Source organism: Parus major, chromosome 2, assembly GCF_001522545.3.
Source record: "Parus major isolate Abel chromosome 2, Parus_major1.1, whole genome shotgun sequence".
Classification (NCBI taxonomy): domain Eukaryota; kingdom Metazoa; phylum Chordata; class Aves; order Passeriformes; family Paridae; genus Parus; species Parus major.
Window position 1 is genome coordinate 39983036 of NC_031769.1, and position 23557 is coordinate 40006592.

The window sequence follows — 23557 nt, forward strand, 5'->3', positions numbered from 1 at the left end:
CCAACAAGGTGTTGGGATGGGCTGGAAGGTGCCTACTACTGGAGTAGGGCAAAGTGTAAGGGGACTCTTTTCACATTGTTTTTCAAGACCCCAAAAAACAATAGTTAATGTTTTCTTCTCTGGTGAAAAGAACAATCCAGCCATGGCCCCCTGTGTCTGTGACAACAAAAGTCTGTTTTGCTTCTGATCAACCTTCAGATGCCTCTGTTAAGTATTTAAGTGAGCTGTGATGGAGGCTGTCAGATGCCATCAAAAACTGATTAAGTTAATGAGCTTGTTTTGCCACTTGATGTGCTTCTCAGTAACTGTTCTGAAGGTGAAAAATGCGGTAGGCACATGGTCTTCTGGACTCTGAAATCCAGTCTGCTCTTCTCTTAGATATGCTAATATGGGTCATCTATTTTCCCTGTCACCAATAATCAGACTCATTTAGACCACCTTTGATTTACACATTATGTTTTCCTGCCTTTTTCTTTGAGGACGTATTTTGGAGAATTTAACATTTGGTTTGACTTGTTTTCTTTCTCATGCTGGTATCCTGGCCTATGTAGGCTTTCAGATGAGCCTTCCTGGAGCTATCTGCAGCTGTAGCTGCTGCATTGCTTTTCTGTTGTCATATAGGCAAAACTGAGGCGTGCCAGTGCCTGAGATCTGATCTAACCCTGTTCATCTGACCAGCCTAGATTTCTCTAGAGGTATCAGATCTTCTGTTCAACCCTCCAGCCATCTGCTACCTATTGCTTTTCCTAAAAGAGGCATGAGGTTTTTCCAAGCTAGATTTTCAGTTTTACCTATCAGGAATTATATTGCTCATGATCTCAGTTTCTCTAACATCCTGGTGAGATGGTCTAATGCATGGATACACTTCAGGACATATGGTGTCACTGATTTTGGGAAACAGCTCTCTGGTGATCAGCTTCATTTTCTACTGAGTAGGCAATGGTTATCAGTGTCTGACTTGCCTGTAGTTTGCTCAGTTATCAATATCTCCATTATGCTGAAATTCCCCATTTTCCTATTCTCTTTTGTGGGAATTTGCCAATAAAAAACCTGGAGATTTAATCTTTGATCTCATCATCTTAGTCATCTTCTAGCTAGCAACATTCTATAATTGTTATTTTCACATGTTTTGAAACCTACCTTGGAGCAATCAGTTGTTAATAAGTTCCTTCAAGATGAGAAATCTTCTTTTAGAAGTCCTAATTAATGATGCTTCCTGTGTGTGGTAACCATCTTCTCTCTTCAACTAATTTGTGCTTTTATTTTCATTTTTCAGTGGCTGTCTGCTTCTCATTATTAACTATTGCCTATTCCAGGAAGAGTAATTACTCCATGAGGAGATTCTGTTTGTTGACTCTTCTCATAACCTTTATTTTTACATTTTTGCTGATGCAGCCATGCTCCAAATGTTCCAAATTTTTGTTTCAAAAGTTGTTGTACATTCTCACAGATTTTATTACTGTTCAGCTTTCACCAAAAGTCCATGCTTGCCAGTATAGAGTCTGTCACCTTGGTGTGTTCTGTGCCATGCATTCTTCTTCCTGTGTCCCTGACCATGTGACTTCTCTTAGCCAGAAAGGCCCGTTTAAATTGGAATATATATCCCTTAGACATGGGTAATTCAGATATCTTGAATAGGAGTGAAAGCCCAGTAGAATCTTATAATCTTGCTGCTACACCAACATCCAAGCCCCGAGAAAAATGAAATATGTATATGTGTTATATATGTTTGTATGTATTATGTGTGCATATACTTAGCTGAAACAAACTATGCAAATGCAAGGTTTGGAGATGAGTTTTATTAAGGGAAATTTTGGCCATAGATACTTCAATATGTGTGTGTTTTAGCGAGGGGAAAGAAACCTTTTTATTTTCTTGAGTTGAGCAGGTTTTTTATTGTGAATCTGATTAACCAGAGCACCTAAATGCTGGTTTTACACTAAGCATGTGCTTAAGGACTTCTGCTTTTGGGAATCCTGGATCCATGAAAAGAAGCTGATCAGACAGTATTTTGAGACACAAGGAGCTTTCTGTGAAATAAGCTGACAACAGCTCCTTAACCAGTTGAAGACTAGAAGTACAAGTTTGCATAATCAGCAATGGTCCTGCTGCCAATAGGTGAGACTAGATATTCAGTTAGCAAGCTGGTATCTTCCCTTTCCCTCTGAATTCTGATTATTTTTACAACAATAACAATAAAACTTTGTGTTATTGTAATGCTTTACTTCTGAGGACCTTACAATTCTTCACAAATGTGTGATAACTGGTTAATTGGATTAGTTAATCTAGTTGCCAAAAGGTGAATATAAATGTATTACTCCCATTTTACACAAGAAGAAATTGAGGCAGCAAGAGGTTAAGTTACAGGAAGGTCTGCAGATCTTAGCAACGGTGTAGTAAAGGGAATAAGAACGGTAAGCTCAACTGATAAACAGAAAGGAAGATAAAGTAAAGTAACATTCCCTCTTTGGTGATCTAGGACAATCAGTGAGAACCCTCTTTCGTTTCACCCCTTTAGTTGTTGTTCTATGAGCTGGACCAACTCATCCTTTCTTTTTGAGAGGAAAGTGTAACCCCGGCAAAGATGAAACTGAGACAGAACCATAGAATCAGTTTGGAAAAGACCTTTAAGATCATTGAATCCAACCATTAACCCAGGACTTTAAGTCCGTCACTAAACTGTATCCCTAAGAGCCACATCTACACATCTTTTAAATACCTCTGGGGATGAAGACTCAACCACTTCCTTGGGCATCCTGTTCCAGTGCCTGACATCCCTTTCAGTGAAGAAAATTTTCCTAATATCCAATCTAAACTTCCCCTGGCACAAATTGAGGCCATTTACTCTTGTCCTATTTCTTATTATTTGAGAATAGACACCAACATTCACCTCCCTGTTACTGCCTTTCAGCTAGTTGTAGAGAGTGATAAAAACTTCCCTAATCCTCCCCCTTTTCTCCAGGCTAAACAACCCCAACTTCCTCAGCTGCTTCTCATAAGACTTGTGCTTTAAAATTTTTTAGCATTATTATTTTTGTTTGGGAGATGGATGTAGCTGGTAAATCTGTGATGTGTGAGTTCAAAAGAATTAAAAATAGTCCTACTTAAGCTGTGGAAGAAGTGGATATATTTGTGAGGCATTTGCTGTGCTAACCTGGCTCTGCACTGGCCATTTTCCCTAGGTCCTGCAGCTCTATTGCTTCCAGCAACCAGGCTGGCTTGTTTGGAGCTCCTTCAGGGATCTCTGCACCTTTCTGCCCTGGGCATGTACCTCCAGCAGCAAAATAGCAAAGCTGCTGCTGGTTTCTCTGACCCTAAGGCAGTCAGCTGTTATTGATCCCCTGCTAGCAAACAGACTTTGCACACCTGAAGTTACTGTCCTCGTCCTTTTCTCAATTTACTGTCCTTGCTTGGCACGGGGAGATTTGGAAATTTATGTGTGTTGTCTATGAAGCAGGTTATTGTATTTTAGATTAAAAACAGTGGAACTGTCCTTGAAAGGTACAGCCTGGGGAAGTAACAATGAAAATGGGCTTAAATTGTTTTAGTTAAGAAGAGATTAAGAAAAATGCTTTGATCTCCCATGGTAATGATGAACTTCAGCAGATGTACCTGAAGTCTGTAATGCTTTTTTCCACTTTCAATTAAACAAAACCCCACCACAATCTTGTTGGTTTTTTTCATTTTTATTTCAAAGAGAATCTTGTTGAGGGTGAATGAAATGCTCATTAAATTGAGTCAGCTTGGTAGATAGTTGTCTTGACTAGCTAGCTAACCTTTTGGGCATCAGCCATAATCAGAGAAGGATTATTATTGTAGTCTGTGCATCTGCAGAGAGTTGTTTGTTCCTTGATATGTCTGTATCAAACCACATTTGGATTTGAGTGATAGTGCATATGTATTATGTAAATTTAAGGGAGCACTTCAAGATTTATTAGGGTGCTGCATACTTGGTGGGAGTTTGTTGTCACTATAGTAAATCACACCAAACTTGACCTCTTATTTTTATTTAAAAGTTATGCATGCTTATAATAATATGGATCCCTGTGTGCTCTGCCTACTTTGTACAGAAAAAGAATTCAAGAAGAAAGAATTCATTGGTTTAATTTATTCATCTACTTAAAAATACACATAGTAGCACATCACTTTAAAATTATGTAAGAGAGCAGAACAATTCTAGGCAAAAGAGAAAAAAAAATCATGCTTTCCAGCTAAAACTTGCTTTTCATTGTATCAGCTTGCTGTGGTTTGTCTGCATGACCCAGCTGCAGTGAATGGAATCAAGCAAGAGCCTTTTGCCTGAGTCTTTCCTATGTGCTAACAGGAAGAAGTAGTGGTGACAGTCGTACCCTTCATCATCACTGGGAGAGAACAGAGAGGGGAGGGAAAGAGAGACCAAGAGCAAATGAGAACAATATTTGGCCCAAATTACTTTTCCTGACCAAACACTTGGTATTTTTGTTCCAAAGGCCTCTGGCTCACAATGAAAATGAGCTAATCCCTATTAGGAAGTCTTTCTGGATTTTGACTGGGAAGTGTTTGGTGTTGAATGAAAAAGCTTTGAGAGAAGCTTTTGTCCATGTTGTGTTCTCATTAGCAGTGTTCTCATTAGTGAAGCCTTGTGATAAAAATGGGTGCATTGCCCTGTTTTTTTTATTTATTAGAACTACAATCCAATACACATGTATTCCTGATTTTTTTTTTGTTTGTTTGTTTCCTTATCTACCTATGCTGTGCCTTGCATGAGTGCCTCACTACCCTGTCGCTTCCTCTGTGTGCAATCCCAGCGTGAGAGTCTCACCCTCCTTTCCCCTCCTTTCTTCTCCCTTTGGCACACGCCATGAGCTGGCAAGATCTTGCCCTGCGCTGTAAGCTTGATAAAGGCCGAATAGTGACACTTGCAGAGGGAAATGTCTGCCCTGCCCAGTTTTAGAAACAAATGCAAAACTCTCAGTTTAAGAACTGGTTTTCCTAGAAACTGTATGAACCCTGCAGAGAGAAGCTCCTTCAGAGGTGGTTCAGATAATGAAGTGCTGAAGTGCTCCTACAAAGGAGCACTCTCCGTTTCCTCTGACACATGAGCACATGTGGTGCTTCTGTCTACTAAATTAGTCAACACTACCTGAAGCTGGGCAAAACTGAGGTTCAGAAGCTGAGCTATCTTCTGAGTTGTCATTCGGTGAACAAATTTTCTCCTGTAGCAACCATACTTTGAGAAGCAAAATTATTATCTTCTAATACATTTTCCTACAATAAAAAGATAGTTATATATTAAATGTGTTCAGAAACTTTCCAAGGCCCCAAGTTCATCTTGAATGTTTTCTAGTTATGTTTATAGGACAGAAGCAAGTGTTTGTGAAGCAAGTTGCAGCAGGGAATCCCCGCAGCAGACAACCAAAAGCTGTGACAGCAGCAGAGTACTCGCTTTCTCAAACTGCACTAGAAATGTGCTGCAACCCCAAAGGGCAGCACCCATCAAGAGGAGGTTTTGGGTTCTCTGTTCTGTTCTTTCAGCTATGACCCAACTGCACTGTGTTTTGTAGGGTGTGGATAACAAAGCCCCTCCTGAGACAGCTAGATTGAATCTTAGAAAGCTGATTAACGTGGCAGACTATTAGAAATGTAAGTACCCAATTTGTGGGCCTGGTTTTGTTTGAGATACAGGGCTGCACTCCTTCATGAGAGAAATCTTCCTTTAAATACTTAGTGCTTTCTGTTTCTGATTTATCTAGAAACTCTGGCATTTTCTCTGTCTAAAAGCCTCCTTACTAGTAAGACTTCCATGATATTTTGGCAAGTGTACTCCCCATTATGGATAAAATCAGTGAGTACAGAAACATATTGGACAAGAACTTTTTTTTTTTTTTTTTTTTAACTGAAAGAAAGCTTGAATTCCAAGTGAAAATTTGGGTTCGTTTTTCACTTTATTTTTTTCCCTAATTGCTCCCTTTGTTGCACTGTCATTTCAAAACAGATCTTTATGCCTACTTTTCACCTTTTTTCAAAGTCCAGTTTTCTTGTTTCAACTTTAAAAGCTGAGGTGATTTGTTTGTTTGTTTGTTTGTGGGGTTTTTTCATTGTTTTGTGGGTTTGGGTTTTTTGTTTGTTCGTTTGTGGTTTTTTTGGATTTTTTGGGGGTTTTTTTGAGAACTTCTATTTCCATCTTAATTGCTGAAATTAGCAGACAAAGGAAATTGGAGGCTGGAGAAGCTAGAAAAACAGGCTAGGAAAGTGGAGATGATGGAAGTAAGTATGGGGAGAAAAAGCAAACAGAAAAGGAAAAGTATTACATTGCTAGAGAATGAAGTCTTCACTCTCTCTTTGCCTGCACTGGAATGCTTATGTGTTTGCAGGAAGCATACTGGGGCTTATGGAAACATCTTCCCTGTTGTCATCCCTGGATAGAATGATTCCTTTGAAATTACTTACAGGAGTGGAAAAGTCATTAATCAAGCCATCTTCCTAGCCTATGTGTGAGTCTTTCTCTTTTTAAGTCATCTTAGAGGAGCAGGGAGAGGGGGAAATGAAGGATAGGAATGATCATCTCCAGGCTGGAAAAGAATGGACAAGGCTGTCTGGAAAAAAAAAAAAAATTAAAAGAGAGCCTTCAACAGAGCTTCCTACTACCAATGTATTTCTAAAAAAAGGAAGAATGTGGTTGTGTGTGATTTGCTAGGGGAAGCAGAGAAAGGTCAATTAAAAAAAAAAGCTAGCAACTTTAAAAAATATTACTTTCTACTTTATATATTTAAAAATAAAGGGAAGGCTTAAATGAAACAATTTTATTTGTGCTTGTTTGGATGGTATGATGGCCAGGAATTGTTTGTTTCAAGGGGGTCTGCTTCACCTCCTTGTTCCACTATGGGAACAAGTCTCTCATACTGTTTATGTCTCAAGACCCATGCCAGAAGTCTGCAGTTCTTGTCTTCCTGTGCAGAACCGTTTTGCTTGGCTGTGAGCATAAAAGCTCTAGGGAGGCACTGTCTATTAAGGCTAATTCTGTTTCAGCCTTATCCAATACTTTGGTCTTTTGTGTGGCTGTCTCACACTGTGTAGTTTGGCTATAGTTATAATCTGTGTGCCTCTGGCCTATGAAGTGTTGTGCTGGTTCCGTTGCTTTCCAGTGGCCACATTCCACTCTTGCTTAGATGTTCACAGAGCTTAAATGTATCCTCTGATCAGTCTGACATTCTGGGCAGAACCAGCTACAGAACTTTGTGCAGCAGTCCCGGTAAATCCAGGCTGCATCTCAGCACAGCTGGTATGGCCTGGAAGATGGGACCAGTGGAGATCTCGAAACAAGTTGTTCAGGAACTGGGGTTTTCAAAAGTGCGGTGCTGGTACTGAGTAGACTTGTCCAAACTAGTACTGAAATCAGTGACACAGTGGTGCTCTGCTAGTTCTTTTTATACTTGATGAGAAACAGTGCTAAATATTCTAAATAACACTGTTCAGGCAGTGCTTTTTGCCATGTAGGCAATACTGCTTTGTTCAAAGTTGGTGGGAAGGTCTCTGATGGATGCTGGTGAGATGTGCTGTGGATGCCTGTTGCATTCCAGGAACAAAAAAATCCCACTGACCTCCAGGGGCAGTTGCAGAAACACTGCTGATTTATTAGAGTGTTTCTGATAATCCCATTCTAACTGGCTTTTGTGGTCCACATGGGTGGTTGCTGTTGCTACTGCTGCAGATAGGTGATTTGTATTATGTGAAGTCCTAGAGAACCCAACAAAATCTAAACTGCTGTGGTTCTGTATGATTTCCACACACACAGCAAAGAGGTCTTATTGCAACATGCATGTTTTAGTGATGTTCTGCAGAGAAGTAATATATGCTGGGAGAATGATCTTACTCAAATTCTTAAGAGGATACTGTGATGAAGAGCTTTGGTGCTACACGCAGCATCTGGGATAATATCCAAAAAGCCCAGATGTTTAGTCTTCAGTGGCTTCATTTTAAGCTATTAAATGTGGAGTTTATTTTTTGGTTGGAAGATGACTTTTTCTTAATATTTCTGGTGTACACTAAGATGTTGACTTTCCTGAGGGAAGCTTGATTCTGTTGGTTGCCTAACAGAAGCTGCCCAACAAGTGCAATGCATTTATGCCACATATGTGAATTAGGATTGGAACCATATGATTTGCTGAATTGTTTTTTCCCCCCCCCCTAAAGATCTTAGGTTTTGTTGTCTGGGACAATAATGCCTTGGTGGAATAAATGCAAATTTCCTAAGTGAAAAAATCCCTGATAGGAAGGTGAAATGAACATCCTAATTAGATGTAGTGTAGACTAAGGGAGGGAAAGGCTCTCTAATGCTGTAGTCTGTCTCCCATCATGTCACACCATCAATGCTTTGCATGAGATCCTTTATCTGCTCTATCAGCTTGTTTCTAGATTCAGGCGAGGAAAGGCTACTTCTTTTTCTTGTCCAGTGTTTGTCCCAACCATATTGGAAGAAAAAAGAAAAACTAAGTAATGAAATGACAGAATAGTATGATTTCTGGAAGACTAGGGAAGTTTTCTCTTTCCAAATGTCATCCCTGTCTGTTGCCAGAACCTCGCATTGTCTTCTAATGCAGGAGACAGCACTAGGCAAGGTAAAGCTGTTGCACCCCATCAATAGATGAGAGTGGCAATCTCCATTTCTGTCAAGGGTTCTAAGCCTGGCATGTGAGGGATTTTACACCTCAGTTCCATGTTACCCCCTACCCTTGCCCTTAAGCAGTGAAAAATAAACCCGCTCTCAATATTACTTAATGTAGTAGAAATAGCCAATACAGGATGTTCTGATTTCATTATATACAGTAATACGTGGACATGATGCCTTCTGATTAATGCACCACCAGCCTGTGTCACCTCTGGAAGAAAGAGTCCCAGGTCTGCCCCAGGAATACAAAGTGGTGTCTAGGAAGGTGTAGGGGTAGAGTAGGAGGTTGTTGCCAAGGCTGCCATCTCTGTGTAATGGAAATGAGAAGGGTTTTCTTTTGTGGGCATCCTTTTTGTCATCGGCCCTGAGTAACCTTGTGCTCATTTTTTCAGCCAGCTAGTACCTCATCAACTTCCTCCATAGGCACCCCTCACTGCTTTCAGGGTCTGATAGTGGTGTGGGAAGGTGATTTCCTTTGCATTTGGTCACAGAAATGGCTTTGAGAGCTATAGGCCAGCGATAAAGCAAGCAGCAAATTTTGTAGTACAACATTTATACTCTTAAGAAAGCACAGCCGTGCCTGCCGGATATTTGTCTGGCTAATTCTTGCTGTTGACAGGAAGCAGACATTCAGGCTCAAAACATTTACATATCTCTGCATTGACAACACCAACATGTATTTGGCTTCTGCGTGAGAGATGCGCGGCTGTGCCTGTGTCTATTCTGTCTCGCCTGCTACAGCAAACGTAGGCTGAGTGACTGACCAAGAACATACACACACATAAAACTGTGGGGAGATTTTGCACTCTTTCTTGGAAGACCAAAAAATAACTTTTTTTTTATTATTTCTTATTTCTTTATTTATTTGATGTGGTGTATGAGGATCCCACTGGGCACTTCAGATGTCTTTTTCTCTTTTTGTGCATCTGGGTTTCCTAGGAAAAATATGTTTGCTGGATTTGTGTGTTCCAGCAAAAGTCCTTGCTACTTTCCTTTTCATTTTTGTTTATTTGTTGTACTATGCTGATGCACATCCACTCTCCACAAGCTATTATAGACCTGGGCATCTCAGTAATTCTCTGGATAATTTATAAAAACATTGATATTTTTAATAAAAAATAGCCCTCATAATAATAATTCCAATAATTATAATATAATAATTAATAATATAACCCTCTCAATAACAGATTATTATATCTGACTTGTCCTCACTTTCATTTTAAAAAAGAATATTTTAGCATATCTCCTTTCCTCACATTTACCTTTTATTTTTAAGCCTTGAAATTCATATCTTAAACTGGCTTCATGTGGTGGAAGTTGTTTTTGTTGTATATTTGGCCTTTCAGTGGCAATATATATCAATGAGTTTGCTTCTTAGTTAAATCCTTACAGGTCTCTGGAGACCCTAAACTTAACAGCTTTATGTTCAGAGGATGCCTGAGCATTTACAACTACTGAACATAGTCCTTGCTGATATTCATATGATCTGAATTCAGGATAGGACACAGCACCATCAACAGTGCCTGCCTCCCCCCACTCCAAACCCCTTCTAAGAAATGTATCAGATTTCTCATTTATTTTTCTCTTCTGTTCTCTTCTATTGCTGCCAAAGCTCCTTCAATACTTGCTTGTTGCACAAAGTTGGAAAACATTAAGCAAGTTCATGGAAAGGTAATTAGATGATACTGAGGACTGGATTTTGAGAAACAGATCAAAAAAAAATCCAATAGTAAAATAATTTATTTAGTAAGTAATAGCAGAAATCCTGAATAAAAAGCTGGAAGATTATTTATAGGGGAAGTATAAGATGATTTTGTAAGTGCCCAAGCCAAAAATGGGCACAGTTGTGAAGGAAACATATATGGTACAAGGATGTAACAGGTGAGATCCTTCCAGTAAGTAAAGGGTAATATGAAAAGAATTATGTAAGTCACTGATGTAACCCCATGTAGTCATCTAATGTTGGGTTTTCATTGTCCACAATCCAGAAAGACCCAGGATGTCTCTTCCAATCCTGTATTTGCGCCTTTTTCTCTACAAGTTCTGTGAAGGCCGGTTGTGGCCATGAATTTCAGTGTGCAAGAAGCTTCCTACATATTGGCATTTATACAGAGGGGATTGTTCTCCTGCTGGTTTGACCTCCTGATGCCTCACAGTCATCATCCAGGTGGCTTCAGCATGGGCTTCAGTGAACACCTTCATCAGACCTTTGTGGTGTGTGACCCCCATGCAGGAAGTGCTGCATGCAGGCTGACACTGAGGTGTTACCTTAAATTCAGGATAGGAAGGAAGGTGTTTGCTTCAGCTTCAAATGTTATATAATTCACTAGATTCTTTTTCATGTATTAGAGATATGTGAATTATGGTGATAGGAAACTTATACTAGTTCAAAATTCAGATTTGGTTAAAAGTCCGCACTTGACCCACTTTATCTGCATCTTCCATTTACCTACATTGCAGAACTATCTTAAATCTGAAGAAAATGGATTAGAGATCTTGAAAGGAGATCTTTTGATGTGATTTCTTCTCCTTTCTTTTTGGATTTTAGGTTTGTTATTTTTTTTTCATTTTGTCTCAGCTTGGAAGACTAATAACCATTTTTGGCTTCCATAATAATAGCATTTCTGAACTTCAGGCTACAGATAAATGTGGTAGATACATGAAAAAAGACTGAGAAGGTGCAACTGGTATTTAACCACAAAAGGAAAAGAACACCCTGGGCAATATAGCTATAAAACTATAAGGATGCTTGAATTCTGATTGTCTGAAGTACTGTCTAAGTCCAAAATCATTGGGCAATAAATGTACACTGTGTTGTTAACATGGATTTTGTCCTCACCTGTGTGTTGTGGCTTATCCAGCCAGAGCATACTGCCCATCTCTGCTGTACTTCTCTTCCATAGCACAGGTGGAATGCTGGTTGTCACCATCAATCATTTCTTGAAAGCACACTGACCTCTTGCTCAAAGGTCATCAGTATTTTAGCGTGATGGTGGTGGTGGTATCAGGATCCCTTTCTTAGAAATATGAAATATTCAGAAGGTATTGCTCATCTCTGCCTAAAGCTCCAAGACATCATGAGTGTTGATGGGTTGGAATAGGAGCTCTTTGCATGTTATCCAAAATGTTTATGACAGCAAAGGTTGGCATGCCAGAATTGGCCAACTGGCATGAAAAAAAAATTCACTTTCTTGGGAAAGTGTTATCACTTTGCTGCCTTTTAGAAACTATAGTTGTTTTCTGAATTACAAGTGGTTTGCATAAAGAACATAAATTGCTGTGCTCTTTATCACTGCTTACTGTATGACAGATATACAGTCCAATTTTTCAAGTGCAGTGTCTTGAAAATGAATGTGTATTTGAAATGAAAACCATTTCAGTACTTGAGCATCCTCCCTCTGGAACAGACTGGATAATAACATGTTCATCACCTTGGGTTATTTTAATATTTCCTGAAGACTGCACAAGATGCTTTCTATTTTCTTGTCAAAACATACTGAAAAGAAAATTATTTTTAATAAAGTAAAGTAATCACAGTGCGATCACCAAGTGCATCTTCTCTTGTCAGATTGTTTCTTCCTACTTGCAAGGATTTGCAGTTACTTAATGTTAAGATTGCTGAGCAATCCAATGTTGGGAGGAAGAGAATGGAATATTTCATTTCTGACAAAAAGCCCTGGGTGATACACAGCATCCTCCTTTGCCTTCTAGACTAGTATCACTGTTTAAAACGTGGAAGAGTTGGCTGCTGAGTGATTTCATTTCCCCCCTCCCAGCATTTCACTGCTGTCTTCCATAGGTGTGGAAATAAAGCACCCATAGATTCTGTTCTGTCTGTCCATAAATGCCTGCTGGAATGCCATGCCAGATACCAGCCCTGAGAGATGCAGGACAGGACAGTATTAATGTCTGATTCTAACTAGTCCATGGGAGCTGGAATCAGTCTCACAGTTTCTGAGGTTATGTGCCTTTTTGATCAAACAGCTGGTGGATAACTTGCTTAGCTTTGGGTAAACCGAGGTCCAGTATTTAGAAGAGAAAATCAGTTGTCTTACACAGGTACTGGGAGCTTTCAGAACTAATGGCTGAATGATTTTTATTTTATTTTATTTTTTTCCCCTAAACATTTTCTCTACACCAGGTTTTTTACTCAAGCCGCTCAGGTCTAAAATAAGTGATGGACAAATCTCAAGAGATTTGGATTCATATCTTACCCAAACATTATCCAAGCTAAGTAAAGCTCTGGAGTCTGCATAACTGAGCATGAAACCTCAGAAGAACAGACTTTCTCATGAGAGTGTCATAGTTTCCTGCTGTCTGGAAATAGTGAGAAAATAGTCTTTCTTGTGGTATTTTGAAACTTCAGCATCTGGACGTTGCTGTAATCAGAGGAAAGTGAATATGAAAAATAGTGGTTTGAAAAGAGAGCCCTTTTTCAGTCTTGGATGTAAGGGTTCCTTTCAAGCTTTTTAGGGAAGCTATTAGTTGTTACCATAACTCTGGATCTCATAGCAGGTGATCTAAATCTGAAGCTGCAAATTCTGGTTATTTTGTTCTGGGTATTGCAAAATATTATCACTTCTGAGTCATTGAATGTTTCTCCAGTCGAGGAAAGAAACAGCTATTGTATCCTGCCCTCCCTTTTATATAAATATGTAACTAAGCACTCCTCTTGCAGTACTTGTGTTTGGGAGAACATTCTGCTTTCTTCAATCACTGCTTCAAGTGTGAAATTTAGCTCAGCTGCAGAGCCACAATGACTGTCTCATGCTACAGAAATCCAGTAAAGATAATCTTCATGATTACATTATGCAACTAATATATTGATAAAAATGTTATGGTAGTAAATAAGTGTAATGTTGAATCATACATAGGTTTATATGGCAATTGTAGATGTGAGCTATCCCTATATTTAAAAATAGAGTTAATCTTCATTTTGGATTTTGACAGTGAATCAATGGGACTTGCAGAGAGATTTACTTCAGAAGTTAAAGATGGAGAAGTGTGTTTATCCCTTGTTTTTCTGCCACTGTAAGATTTACAATACGTTTTTTTCTTCATTCAGTCCATATTTAGTAACTTGAGCAATGCATTTTCCATCATTGGTTTTGTGTGATTTATCTAAGTTCACACTGTTAGCAAATACCAGGAAATATTTTTCAACTTCCCTCTCAGTTTATTTCCACCAAGATTTTCATTCTTTGACAGGTCCTCACAAAGTCTTAGGTCTCTCTATGCTGGTGATGAGCTGCAATTAGGGTTACCCATAAGTATTCACTCACGTGTAGGTTTACTATTCATGCCCCAAACATTTGTCATATTGTTAGGGATAAACAAATGATGTTCTGCCATTTGCAAAATCTGGATTTTTATGGCTGTGTTCATGCTCTTTCTCGAATATTCTTCAGTTTGCCAGTTTTTAAGGTTCTGAATTGCCAGGAATGCAGTGTAAATTGAGAGAGGGTACTCAACTGCGATACTGTTTTCTTAAAAGGTATATTTGCTAAATTCATAATTTCCTATGCCTCTCCCCCTCACTGTTGTTATTGCAACCATCTCTCATAAAGAGCTTTTGTCAGTTTTGAGATCTGCTTCTGTTCCTTCAGAGACTAAGGTTTTGGAAGCATGAAGTTCCAGAAAAATAGACACGAATATGCATATACATATAGTTACTTACTTTTTGTATAAGTTCTTCTTTCCCACATAGCAAAATTTTGTAGGTGTCTTTGTCCTGTTTCCTTTACTTATCTGAGATTGAGACAAATAATTTAGAAGCAGTTTAAAATATATTAAAAGATCATCATGAGTTCCATACTTCAGTTTTGCATAAAAATATTATCATTAATTACACAATGCAGTTAATAATAATCTGTATTCATATATGCTCTGCTTAAATCAAAGTAACTGAATGTTCAAATTAAGAATGTGTTTGCAAAGAGATCTCTAAAAATTCTGTTAGTTAGTGCTGATTTTCACCAGATCTCTTGTTATAAAGGGGATTCAAATAATGCAAGAGGCAAAAGAAATCACTGTAGAAACATAATCAAAGTGACAGTTTTGTGCTGTATTTCCATATCAAGCTAAAGCAAACAAAAAAAAAATCAGCTATATATGCATACTTAACAATGTAGGTGCATCCCTGGGGAGTGATCTGAAATGAAGGGACTATCTTTTCTTTCTTGCATTTAAGAGTCTCCACTTCCAATTATTTTTCTAACTATATATTAGCTGTTTTAATTAAAAGGTGATGATTCACCACTTTCTAGCCACTGAGAACATTTTTATAAAGTAGAGATTTAAAAATAGTAATGATGTAGACTATTTTACTATTACTCCGAGCATTTGGAGCTGTAGGAATATTTTAGCACAATTTGAACAATGAAAGAAAAATCTGGTTTTGGTAATTTTGTGTTCAAGGGTGATTCAACCTCTTTGCTTGCTAACTCTAATTTTCCAAGGCTTATAAAACTTTAATTTGATTCTTTATCTGAGCATAAAACAATGTCTGAAAATTGCATAGTAAATTACTAGATAATCACTTTTTTTGCAGACTACCTGATTGTCAGAATGAATGCTGCCTTTTCAGAGACACTCTAAATAAGTGCTGGGCAAAAGTGAATTTTACAATGCAAATTAACTTAGGTTTTTGTGAAATGCTTTCTTCTAAGTGTGAAGGAGAAGCATCCCTTTAATTATTATATATTTGCTTAGCTGTGTATTTATACTAGTGTTTGTGTCAAAACTTCATGCTTTTGTCTTTAAGTGTCTGCATATATATGTGCAGATATGTGGAGGGAATATCACAAAGTTAAAATGAGGTATTTGTGATAAATATATTCTATTTCATGGTTTCTTAAGTCATCCAGTAATTTTGACTGCTGTCTCTTACCTAGGCTGTGCCTCTCCGTCACATCTACTTTTGGGAGTGGTTTTTAATTTCCAGTCTCTAAGTAACATTAGCAGAAACATTGATGAAAAAAGCAAGGACTCTCTTAAAATTACTTTATCCTCTTTTTGTCCAAACAACCCCTACACTCCTTGAAGACTCAACCTTTATGACATGCTCAGTCTTCTCTGTTCTGGATTTCAGATCTGATTTATTGAATTCCAGATGGTCAGAAGCAAGGACTGGGAACTTTTTTACATTAAAAGAAGCATAGTGTGCTGGTGGAAAGAACAGTTCCAAATGGTCTGGTACATCAGACCTAGGAAAAAAGTTTAGGTGTAATGGAATTGTAATTACACATAACCAAATCTGTGATCATATTTTAGAAGTTTCTCCACTATTATGTAATATTATGCAAAATGTACATGTATTATGCTGCCAAAAGGAGTGATTGTGACCAAGTCAAGCTCTCCAAGGTGGGAAAATGTCAGAGCTGGAGTTCCTGCTTTGCCACAGCTTCCCTTAAACACCCACGTCAACACCTAGTACAGAGAGAGGGCTTGGCGGGAGCGGGGTTGCCTGGGACAGTCGGCATTTTCCATCTGTCAGGAAGGAAACAAAGTTATTAACTTACAGAAACCAAGCATTAACTCTTTTGATGAAGTGAGTTTGTTGGCATCAGTAAAACCAGAAGAGCTCCTCAGTATGTGTGAGCTCCCCATCAGTGTATTTAGGTGCTTTCAAGATCAGTGACCCAGGAGCACGGGCTGAATTAGTGCCCAGACTCCATGCTGGTCTCCTGGCTGGATGGGTCAGGTCTCCTGTCTGTTGTCTGTGTTTGTGTGGATGTGTGGGAGGCAGAAAACAGAGAGTACTGGTTGACTTGAATTCAAGTGATTTAAAACAGAACCTGGTCAGAGGTCAGATGTGGTGTTTGGCCTCGTGTCAGGGTCAGGCTCAGAGCTCACCATCCCCGACTTACCTTTCCTCGTTTGTCATGGCTTCTCCTTTCTCAGCCCCCTGCCAGAGGTGCCTGTCTTTGCAGAGCTCCAGCTCAGCAGTGTGCCAGGGTACTCCACTCCTCACTTCCAGGAAGCCACGCTGCTTCTGCTCTTTGGTGTTTTTTTTTCATTTTATTTTGTCCCGGGGTGATCAGGCGGCTGCTGAGCTGTGGCTTGGCTGCACATTGCCCTTTCAATCCCACTGGTGGCGTGGGGCTGTGGGTGAGCCACCTGTGGGGGCAGCGCCAGCAGGAAGGATGGAGCTGCTGCGAGGACCCAAGGGTGTGCAGTCAGGACAGGAAGGTGGGCAGAGCAGGCTGGTGTGGTGCAGATTAGCTCAGCAGCTGTGACAGTTCCCTTCCCCACGGCATCAGCAATGATGACTGCTGACGGAGCGTCTTCCATGCAAAAAAGCACCTAGGTGTGCTAGCTGTAAGCACTAACTGGGAGACCAGGCTGCTAGGACACCCTGAAACTGCTGCTGCCGTGCACTTGGAGTAACTAATGCCACTTTAGGCAGTGACTGAGGAGCTGCCTCAATGCTCCAGAAGGGCAGCAAGGCTCTCATTCCTGCCACTACACCAGTGGAGCTCCCCAGAGGTAAAGTGTAAAGACCCATGTGTGCCAGTAGAAGCCCACCTTTGCTCTGTGCCACCATCCAGCACTTCACAAGAATTACGGCAACCTGAAGTGGCAGTCCCTTAAATTATTTGGCATTACCCCTAAGTACTCCATCCATCAGGGCAATTCAGAGTTTGATGTCTAAGAGCTCTACACACCTGCAATTACTTAAATCCACAAAATTGCACCCATAGGTATTTGTAGGCAGAAAAAACGTTGGCATAAAATTAGAGGCCATTTCCTAAAACCTGTGCCGAAATTTTGATGATATTCTATATGAGGGGTTGTTATTTTGAAATGGATTTGTGGAAAGCAATTGAAAATCTCCAGGCATCCCATCTGTGTTTAAAGTAACAACAATAACAAAACTTTAAATTAGCATAGGAGATTTAAGACATTTCAGGAAAACATTGATTAAATCTGCCAATGAAATGAACGTGTTTGGCGAGTGACCTAATTAGTGTATACTTGGTTCTTTTTCACTGCACTGCTTACCACTAATTGCTGTTCTGCTGGTCTTCTCCTGACAAGTAAGAAAAAACAAGGATGAGGGATTTGTTGAGGAAATAGTGACATTCAGTTTTAATTCATTTGTACGTGCTGCCAAGCTTAATTATGGAACAGAGAAACTGAGACCGGGAGGCCCCCAGCCATTTAGGTTATAGGAGACGGAGATGTTTAGTGTCTGCCAGTGTATTTGGGTAGCACTTATTGCAACTTGCTATAAACTTGAGTTTGCTGATGCTTAGCTGTTTTCTTTCCCCCACAGGTAAAAAAAAAAAAAAAAAAAAAAAATACTGGTTATATTTTTAAAATTTAATTATTTAGCCATTGTGGCATTAGGCCAATACAAAATTACAGGCATTGTATTTCTTAAAGGAAAGGTTTAACAATTGTTCTGGATAGTCTTGTCCTGGGTTTCTCTGTGTATGTGCTTGCATGTAGGAACTTGTAATATGCCATTCTACAAAAAAAAAAAACCCTCAGGATCTTGGAGGACTTGTAGCATTGGAGTACCAAAGTCACCCTCATTGTAAGTACACTTGAGGTGAAGGGCTCCTGTTAGGATTTCAATTCCCATCTCTCAAAGCAGCAGGGAACCACCAGCTTTCCTTATTTGTGTTTGGAGTTCTTAAAGGAAAATGTCAGGATGCTTCAGGAAAAAAGGGGAAATAGTTTTGGTTTTGGTTTCCTGTGGTGGTGATGGATTCTTGTGAGCACAGTCTGAAGGTCCCGGTTTAGAATCTGAGCTCATTTTTCATGATGTTCTGCATAAAAAGTGGGGGGAAAAACATATATATAATCCATTGACCAGAATGTTCACAAGGCAGTGAACACACAATAAAAATGCAGGGGAAAGAAAAGACAAAAGAGCTGTGGAATTTGAGTCTAGCAGAGAGACAGTCTGATGGGGCTTGCACTTGTTTTTAAAGGAGGAAAAAGAAATGTAGATGTTTTCTTAGAGCAGTGTCTGATTGGCAGACCCTGATCTGAATTTCATCCCAGGAGATGATTCCAACCATTTTCCTACCTTTTCCCAGGAGGAGCCAGGGAGCAGAGCAGGGATAGATGCTGGAGCAGCCAAACCCAGACACAGTTCACCTGCCAGGGGCAGCCGCAGCAGCCCAGTTCTGCTGGCGGGGAGCACAACCCACTTCAGCCACAGCCTGGACAAGAGAGAAGGACAGGGAGTTTGAATCTCAGCACAGGGAGTTTGGGGCTTCATTTACTCTTTGGAGAACACTGGAGAGGATGTTCCAAGGCCCAGTTTTAGCTTTTGTGGGGGCTAAACTTCATCCACCCAGATAAATAAATAAAAAAAAACCCAAAAAAACCACTAGCAAAAAAACCCCAAAACACAAAAACCCAAAACCCAAACAGAAAATCCAACACTATTTAGTTAGTACCCGAGACACAAGAAATGAAGTGAGATTATAAACAAATGAAATATGTTAGCGTAGGTCACTAACACGGGCTATAAACATCTACGTGGAAGAACGGAAGCTGTACAAAAAGGCAACATGCCTGGTTTTCTGTTCTATAGCATTGCAGGGTTCTTGTAAGGATACTTGAATGCTGAAACAGCCTGGGAACTTGGCTTCCCTTGCGGCAGATTGATGTTCTTTGGACGGGTTTTCAGCCATGGAGTGATTTTGTCCTGATGTTCTGTGTGTGGTGGAGAGATGTGTCAGGAGGGGGGAGGGCTAGAAAAAGATACTTGGAATGGAAATGAGCTTGAGGGAAGGAAAAAGAACAGCTTTGCAGCCAGACTGGGAGTAGTAATACTAGAATGCATAATGGGCAGCTAAAGATGTGAGTTTTTTTTGTATCAAGACTGCACTGGATCTCTGATACGGTCATATAGCCCCTTGTGCCCACTGAAAAAATGCTTAGAAGATATTAATGGATTTAGATATTATGGTCTGATGTTGCTCTTCTATAATTTATTATGCTAGAAATACCTGATATCTATGATACAATACTGGAATATTCTTACACACTCTGGTTTTTATTCACAAGCAAAACTAACTTAGATGTGAATAATTACTTTGCGGTCTAGAAAGTCATATTAAAAATCATTTCTTTTCTATTCCTTCATACATGAAGCCTGCACTGTACACTGGTGCTAAATATAAAAATCTAACTCCATTATCTGTTTTTAATGACAATGTTAAAATTACTTTTTTTGCACTTTTACCTCCTAATTGTTGGGCATGGAAATGGTGAGAAATAAAAACCAATTTAGTTTCCCGAGAAGACCACCTCACAGTTGTAAAAATTAATTTTCTTAGTGTTTGATTCAAGCCATCCCATCACTTCCCAAGATATTTCAGATTTCCCATTTGACAACTCTGGTTTCTTGTCAGGATCCCTCATATAGGAGAATGGAAGTTGCATCTAATTGCATCTCCTTCCTCCTCCCAGAAGTTTCTCTCCCAGAGGGCAAAGGCATTGGAGAAATCCAGGGAGGACTCTTGCTCTCTTGTAGCATATTTTTTTAGTTCAAAGCAGCATCAGCTTTACTGCTGCTCTGCAGTGAGATGAGTGCTTGGATAGCACTGCAAAGGAAAATGAGATGTAGGACAAGCTGATTTAAAAATGGCTTGCAGTAAAAAGGGAAAATCAAATGAGAGAATCAGAGAAGGTCAAACACTCCTCATATCCCCGAGTTGATCAAACTCTAGTGTTTATTAGATTTGTTTTCACAGTGCTCCTCAATCTGTCAGTGTCTTTATCACAGTGTCCCTCAATCTGTAGTAATGTCCTATAAAAAATTCTCCCCGGTCCTCCCCACAACAAGAAACCCTCCACCAAACAAACCAAAATGGAAAACTGAGCAAAGAAAGGTTCAGATCTTGACTTTGCTACAGAATAGTGCTTTTCACATCCTTAAGTTAGCTCCTTAATAATTTTGTCTGTTTCTTTTTTCTTCTTTTAATTTTCTTAAAACTTTGTGAATGAGATTTAAGCCAAGAAACAAAAACATCCATGCACACACAATTCTTTCATGATTGGACTAACCCCTGCATTGAGCAATGTATGCATACCAAAATAGTAATAGAGATGTTTGTAATTTGGGCAACAAGGTGATCTCAAGCAGACACTTTTATACCTAGATTTGGTGCAAAGGATGGCAATGAAGTCTCCCAGGAGTAGGAAGAAAGGCTGGGAAAAGAAATACAAATGGATACAGCAGGAAATCATGTCTGTGGTTGCCTCCTGTAGGATGTGTATTCACCTAGTAAATGGAGATGTCTGCAAAGAAGCTATAAATATGCTTGTGCTAATATTATTAAAGCTTTCAGGCGGTTCAGTTTCATCCATATGGCTTTCCAGGGAGATGCCAAAGATGTGGCCCCTGGCCACAGCTTGTCTGAGCAGCACATGCCTACCTGCACTGTAATTGCTTAATAAGATGTAGGGGTTTTCCCTGGACGGATTGTGAAATATATGCAGCTGCTTAAATAGGTGCTTGGTGAGATTTTTAGATCTTCCTAATTCAGTTGAAATCTTTATGAGCAAGATATTTGAATGCTGTTGAAGATCAGAGAGAGCTCAGTGCTTTAAAAGTTGTGAAGTCTATTCCTTGCCCTCTTCCCCCTCCTTTATGTCTTTAGGAAAATAAAAATGCTTTCAGAGTTGTTGCTATCCAGTAGGGCTTAACAGCACTGGGCTTGCTTGAACATACCAGTGTTGCTGGCTAAAGGAACAAAAATATGGAGAGGGAGGAAAGGAAGATAGGAAGTGACTGGCTGATTAATATACTAAACTAATGCAAATACTGGGAGCAAGAAAGCCACTTAAAAGCAGATGATTATCCCTTGCCAATCCCTAAGATCTAACTCTAAGCTGTTGTTCAGATGATATCCCAAAGCAATTCCTGGCAGAGATCTGTCCCTTGTTCCGGCAGAGAGAGCAGTGGGATGAAAGGGATGTGGTTTAACCAAAGCTGAGACTTTGCTATCTCACCATTGTCTAGAGCTATTTGGGAGTTGCCTGTAGAGTCCACATTGTGATTTCTTCCTGAATTGGTCCCACCTGCTGGAAGGCTGCTCTTCTTGCTGCTGCACACATGGCCCCAGCCTGCCACAGAGACTTGTTGCCCTCTTCTGAAGCTTAATCCTTGTGTGGGTTTAAGGGACAGGAGAAGGGGTGTTTTCTCATGAAACCAGCCATTGCAAGCTGTAGCTTTGTATCCCGGGAAGGTCCATAATGTCACCTCCTCTTATGGAAGAGATGGGACAGGACTCCAGAGCACTGGAGTCCCATGAACATGTGTGCCCTTCTGCTGCCAGGGACTTTTAATCTGTTAGGACAAACACCTGCCTGCACTCCCCTTCTGCTGCATGTCTTCTGGCACTTTGAAGCTTCAGGTCACTGCAATCCCTTAAACCCCACTAGGTTCAGGAGAAAAGACGTGACAAATAGAGATGTGGTGGCAGAGATACTGGAAGATTATGAGACAGTATGAGAGAATGGAAAGATTTGCCTTCTTTTTGAAAATGAAATCTTTATCTGTGCTCATACATACGGATAATACTGAAAATCTGTATTTATCTGTTTTATTTTTCAGGTTATGGTTTTGTAGATTTTGACAGTCCCGCAGCTGCACAGAAAGCAGTAGCATCTCTCAAAGCAAATGGCGTGCAGGCGCAGATGGCAAAGGTAAGAAGAGCTATGTCATTGTAGGGTTATTTCAGCTGTTGGGTTAAATTTCCAAGTGTTTGTTTTGCTCCTGTTTTTAAGGTTTTGGATTGCTTATTCCAAAGATTCTTTCATCCTTTGGCCCCGGTGCCTTGCTCATCCCATGGTTTGTCTGTGCTCTTGAGAGCTGTGTCTCATGTAATGGGCTCTGCTCTGACTTTCTCTCTGCTCCTCTGTCTGGAGAGGGCTGTCAGAGCAGAGAAGTCTAAGAGCATTGGAAATGCTTTTTGCTAAGTACTGGGGGAAAGAGTTGTCTTTTCTCCACCTTGAAGTTGTCTTCATTTGGTTCCTTTGCTTTGGAAAAGTTACTCTTTTCTGATGTGGCTGGTGGGCTTCTCTGAAGGAGTGATTGACTGAGTGTGAGGGACATCTGGCTGATCTGCCTAGGTTTGGCTTCTTCTGCTTGTTGAGTTTGGTTTTTTTTTATTTTGAGGACATAAATGGAAATGTAGAAGGTTGCTGAAAGAATAGTAGCTGAAGGTTGTTTGGGAGTGAGTGGCATCTGTTCCCAGAGGCTGCAGGAGCCGTAGCAAGTGAAGCGAGCTCAGTCACTCTGGTCTTGGAATTGTCTTTCGTCCCCAGGCAAAGGGGCTGTGGTGAGAGAGGGGTTATAGTAAGGACCATCGTGTGGTCCAGCTGTTGCCTTTCTGAAGGTGGAATAATGTGTCTTTGGGCTCTAGACTGTGTCAGCCAGCAAAAATAGCTGTTGCTTTGTACTTTAAAAATGCCTTGCCTGAGAATCACAAAAAGCACTTAATATTGCCTGATTTAGTCTGTGTAGAAATGACATTGTCCTAGAAGCTAAAACAGTGAAAGCAAACAGGTAATTACAAAAAAAGAGGGAAATCAACTAATAAACAACCATCAGATTTGAAGATTTATACTTAAAGGAATGTTGGTGGTTTAAACCTTTGTTTTTCAACGATGTCTTAGTAAAAACATAGTTTTGTTTTCTTTTTGTGTTTTTTTTAAATTATTTATTTTATAGAGAAAATTAATTGCTGGTAAATGAGGTTCTTTTGTCTTCTACTGAATTACACACACTGTGCCTGATAGAAACTGGATGTCATTGATGTATTTCTGTTTAACAGCGCCCCACAATGCAAGCTAGGCTGTTTTATTGGCTCTTAGTTTTTATTGACACATGGTGATAGAAAATATTTGCTTCAAATGGGTAGAAGATGGCAAGCTGAAGAA

At 39.7% G+C, this 23557-nt stretch overlaps 1 protein-coding gene across 3 annotated transcripts in view; it reads left to right on the forward strand.

The window, feature by feature from the left end:
* Positions 1-23557, forward strand: part of RBMS3 (RNA binding motif single stranded interacting protein 3) — a 446028-nt gene that overhangs the window by 159998 nt on the left and 262473 nt on the right. For all 3 annotated transcript variants that reach the window (XR_004495821.1, XM_019005566.2, XM_015617215.2), the window contains exon 4: positions 22230-22321. Coding sequence is in view for 2 of the 3 variants with exons in the window: in XM_019005566.2 (XP_018861111.1) it covers positions 22230-22321 (92 nt within the window). In the remaining variant the exon portion in view is untranslated. The remainder of the gene's footprint in view (positions 1-22229; positions 22322-23557) is intronic.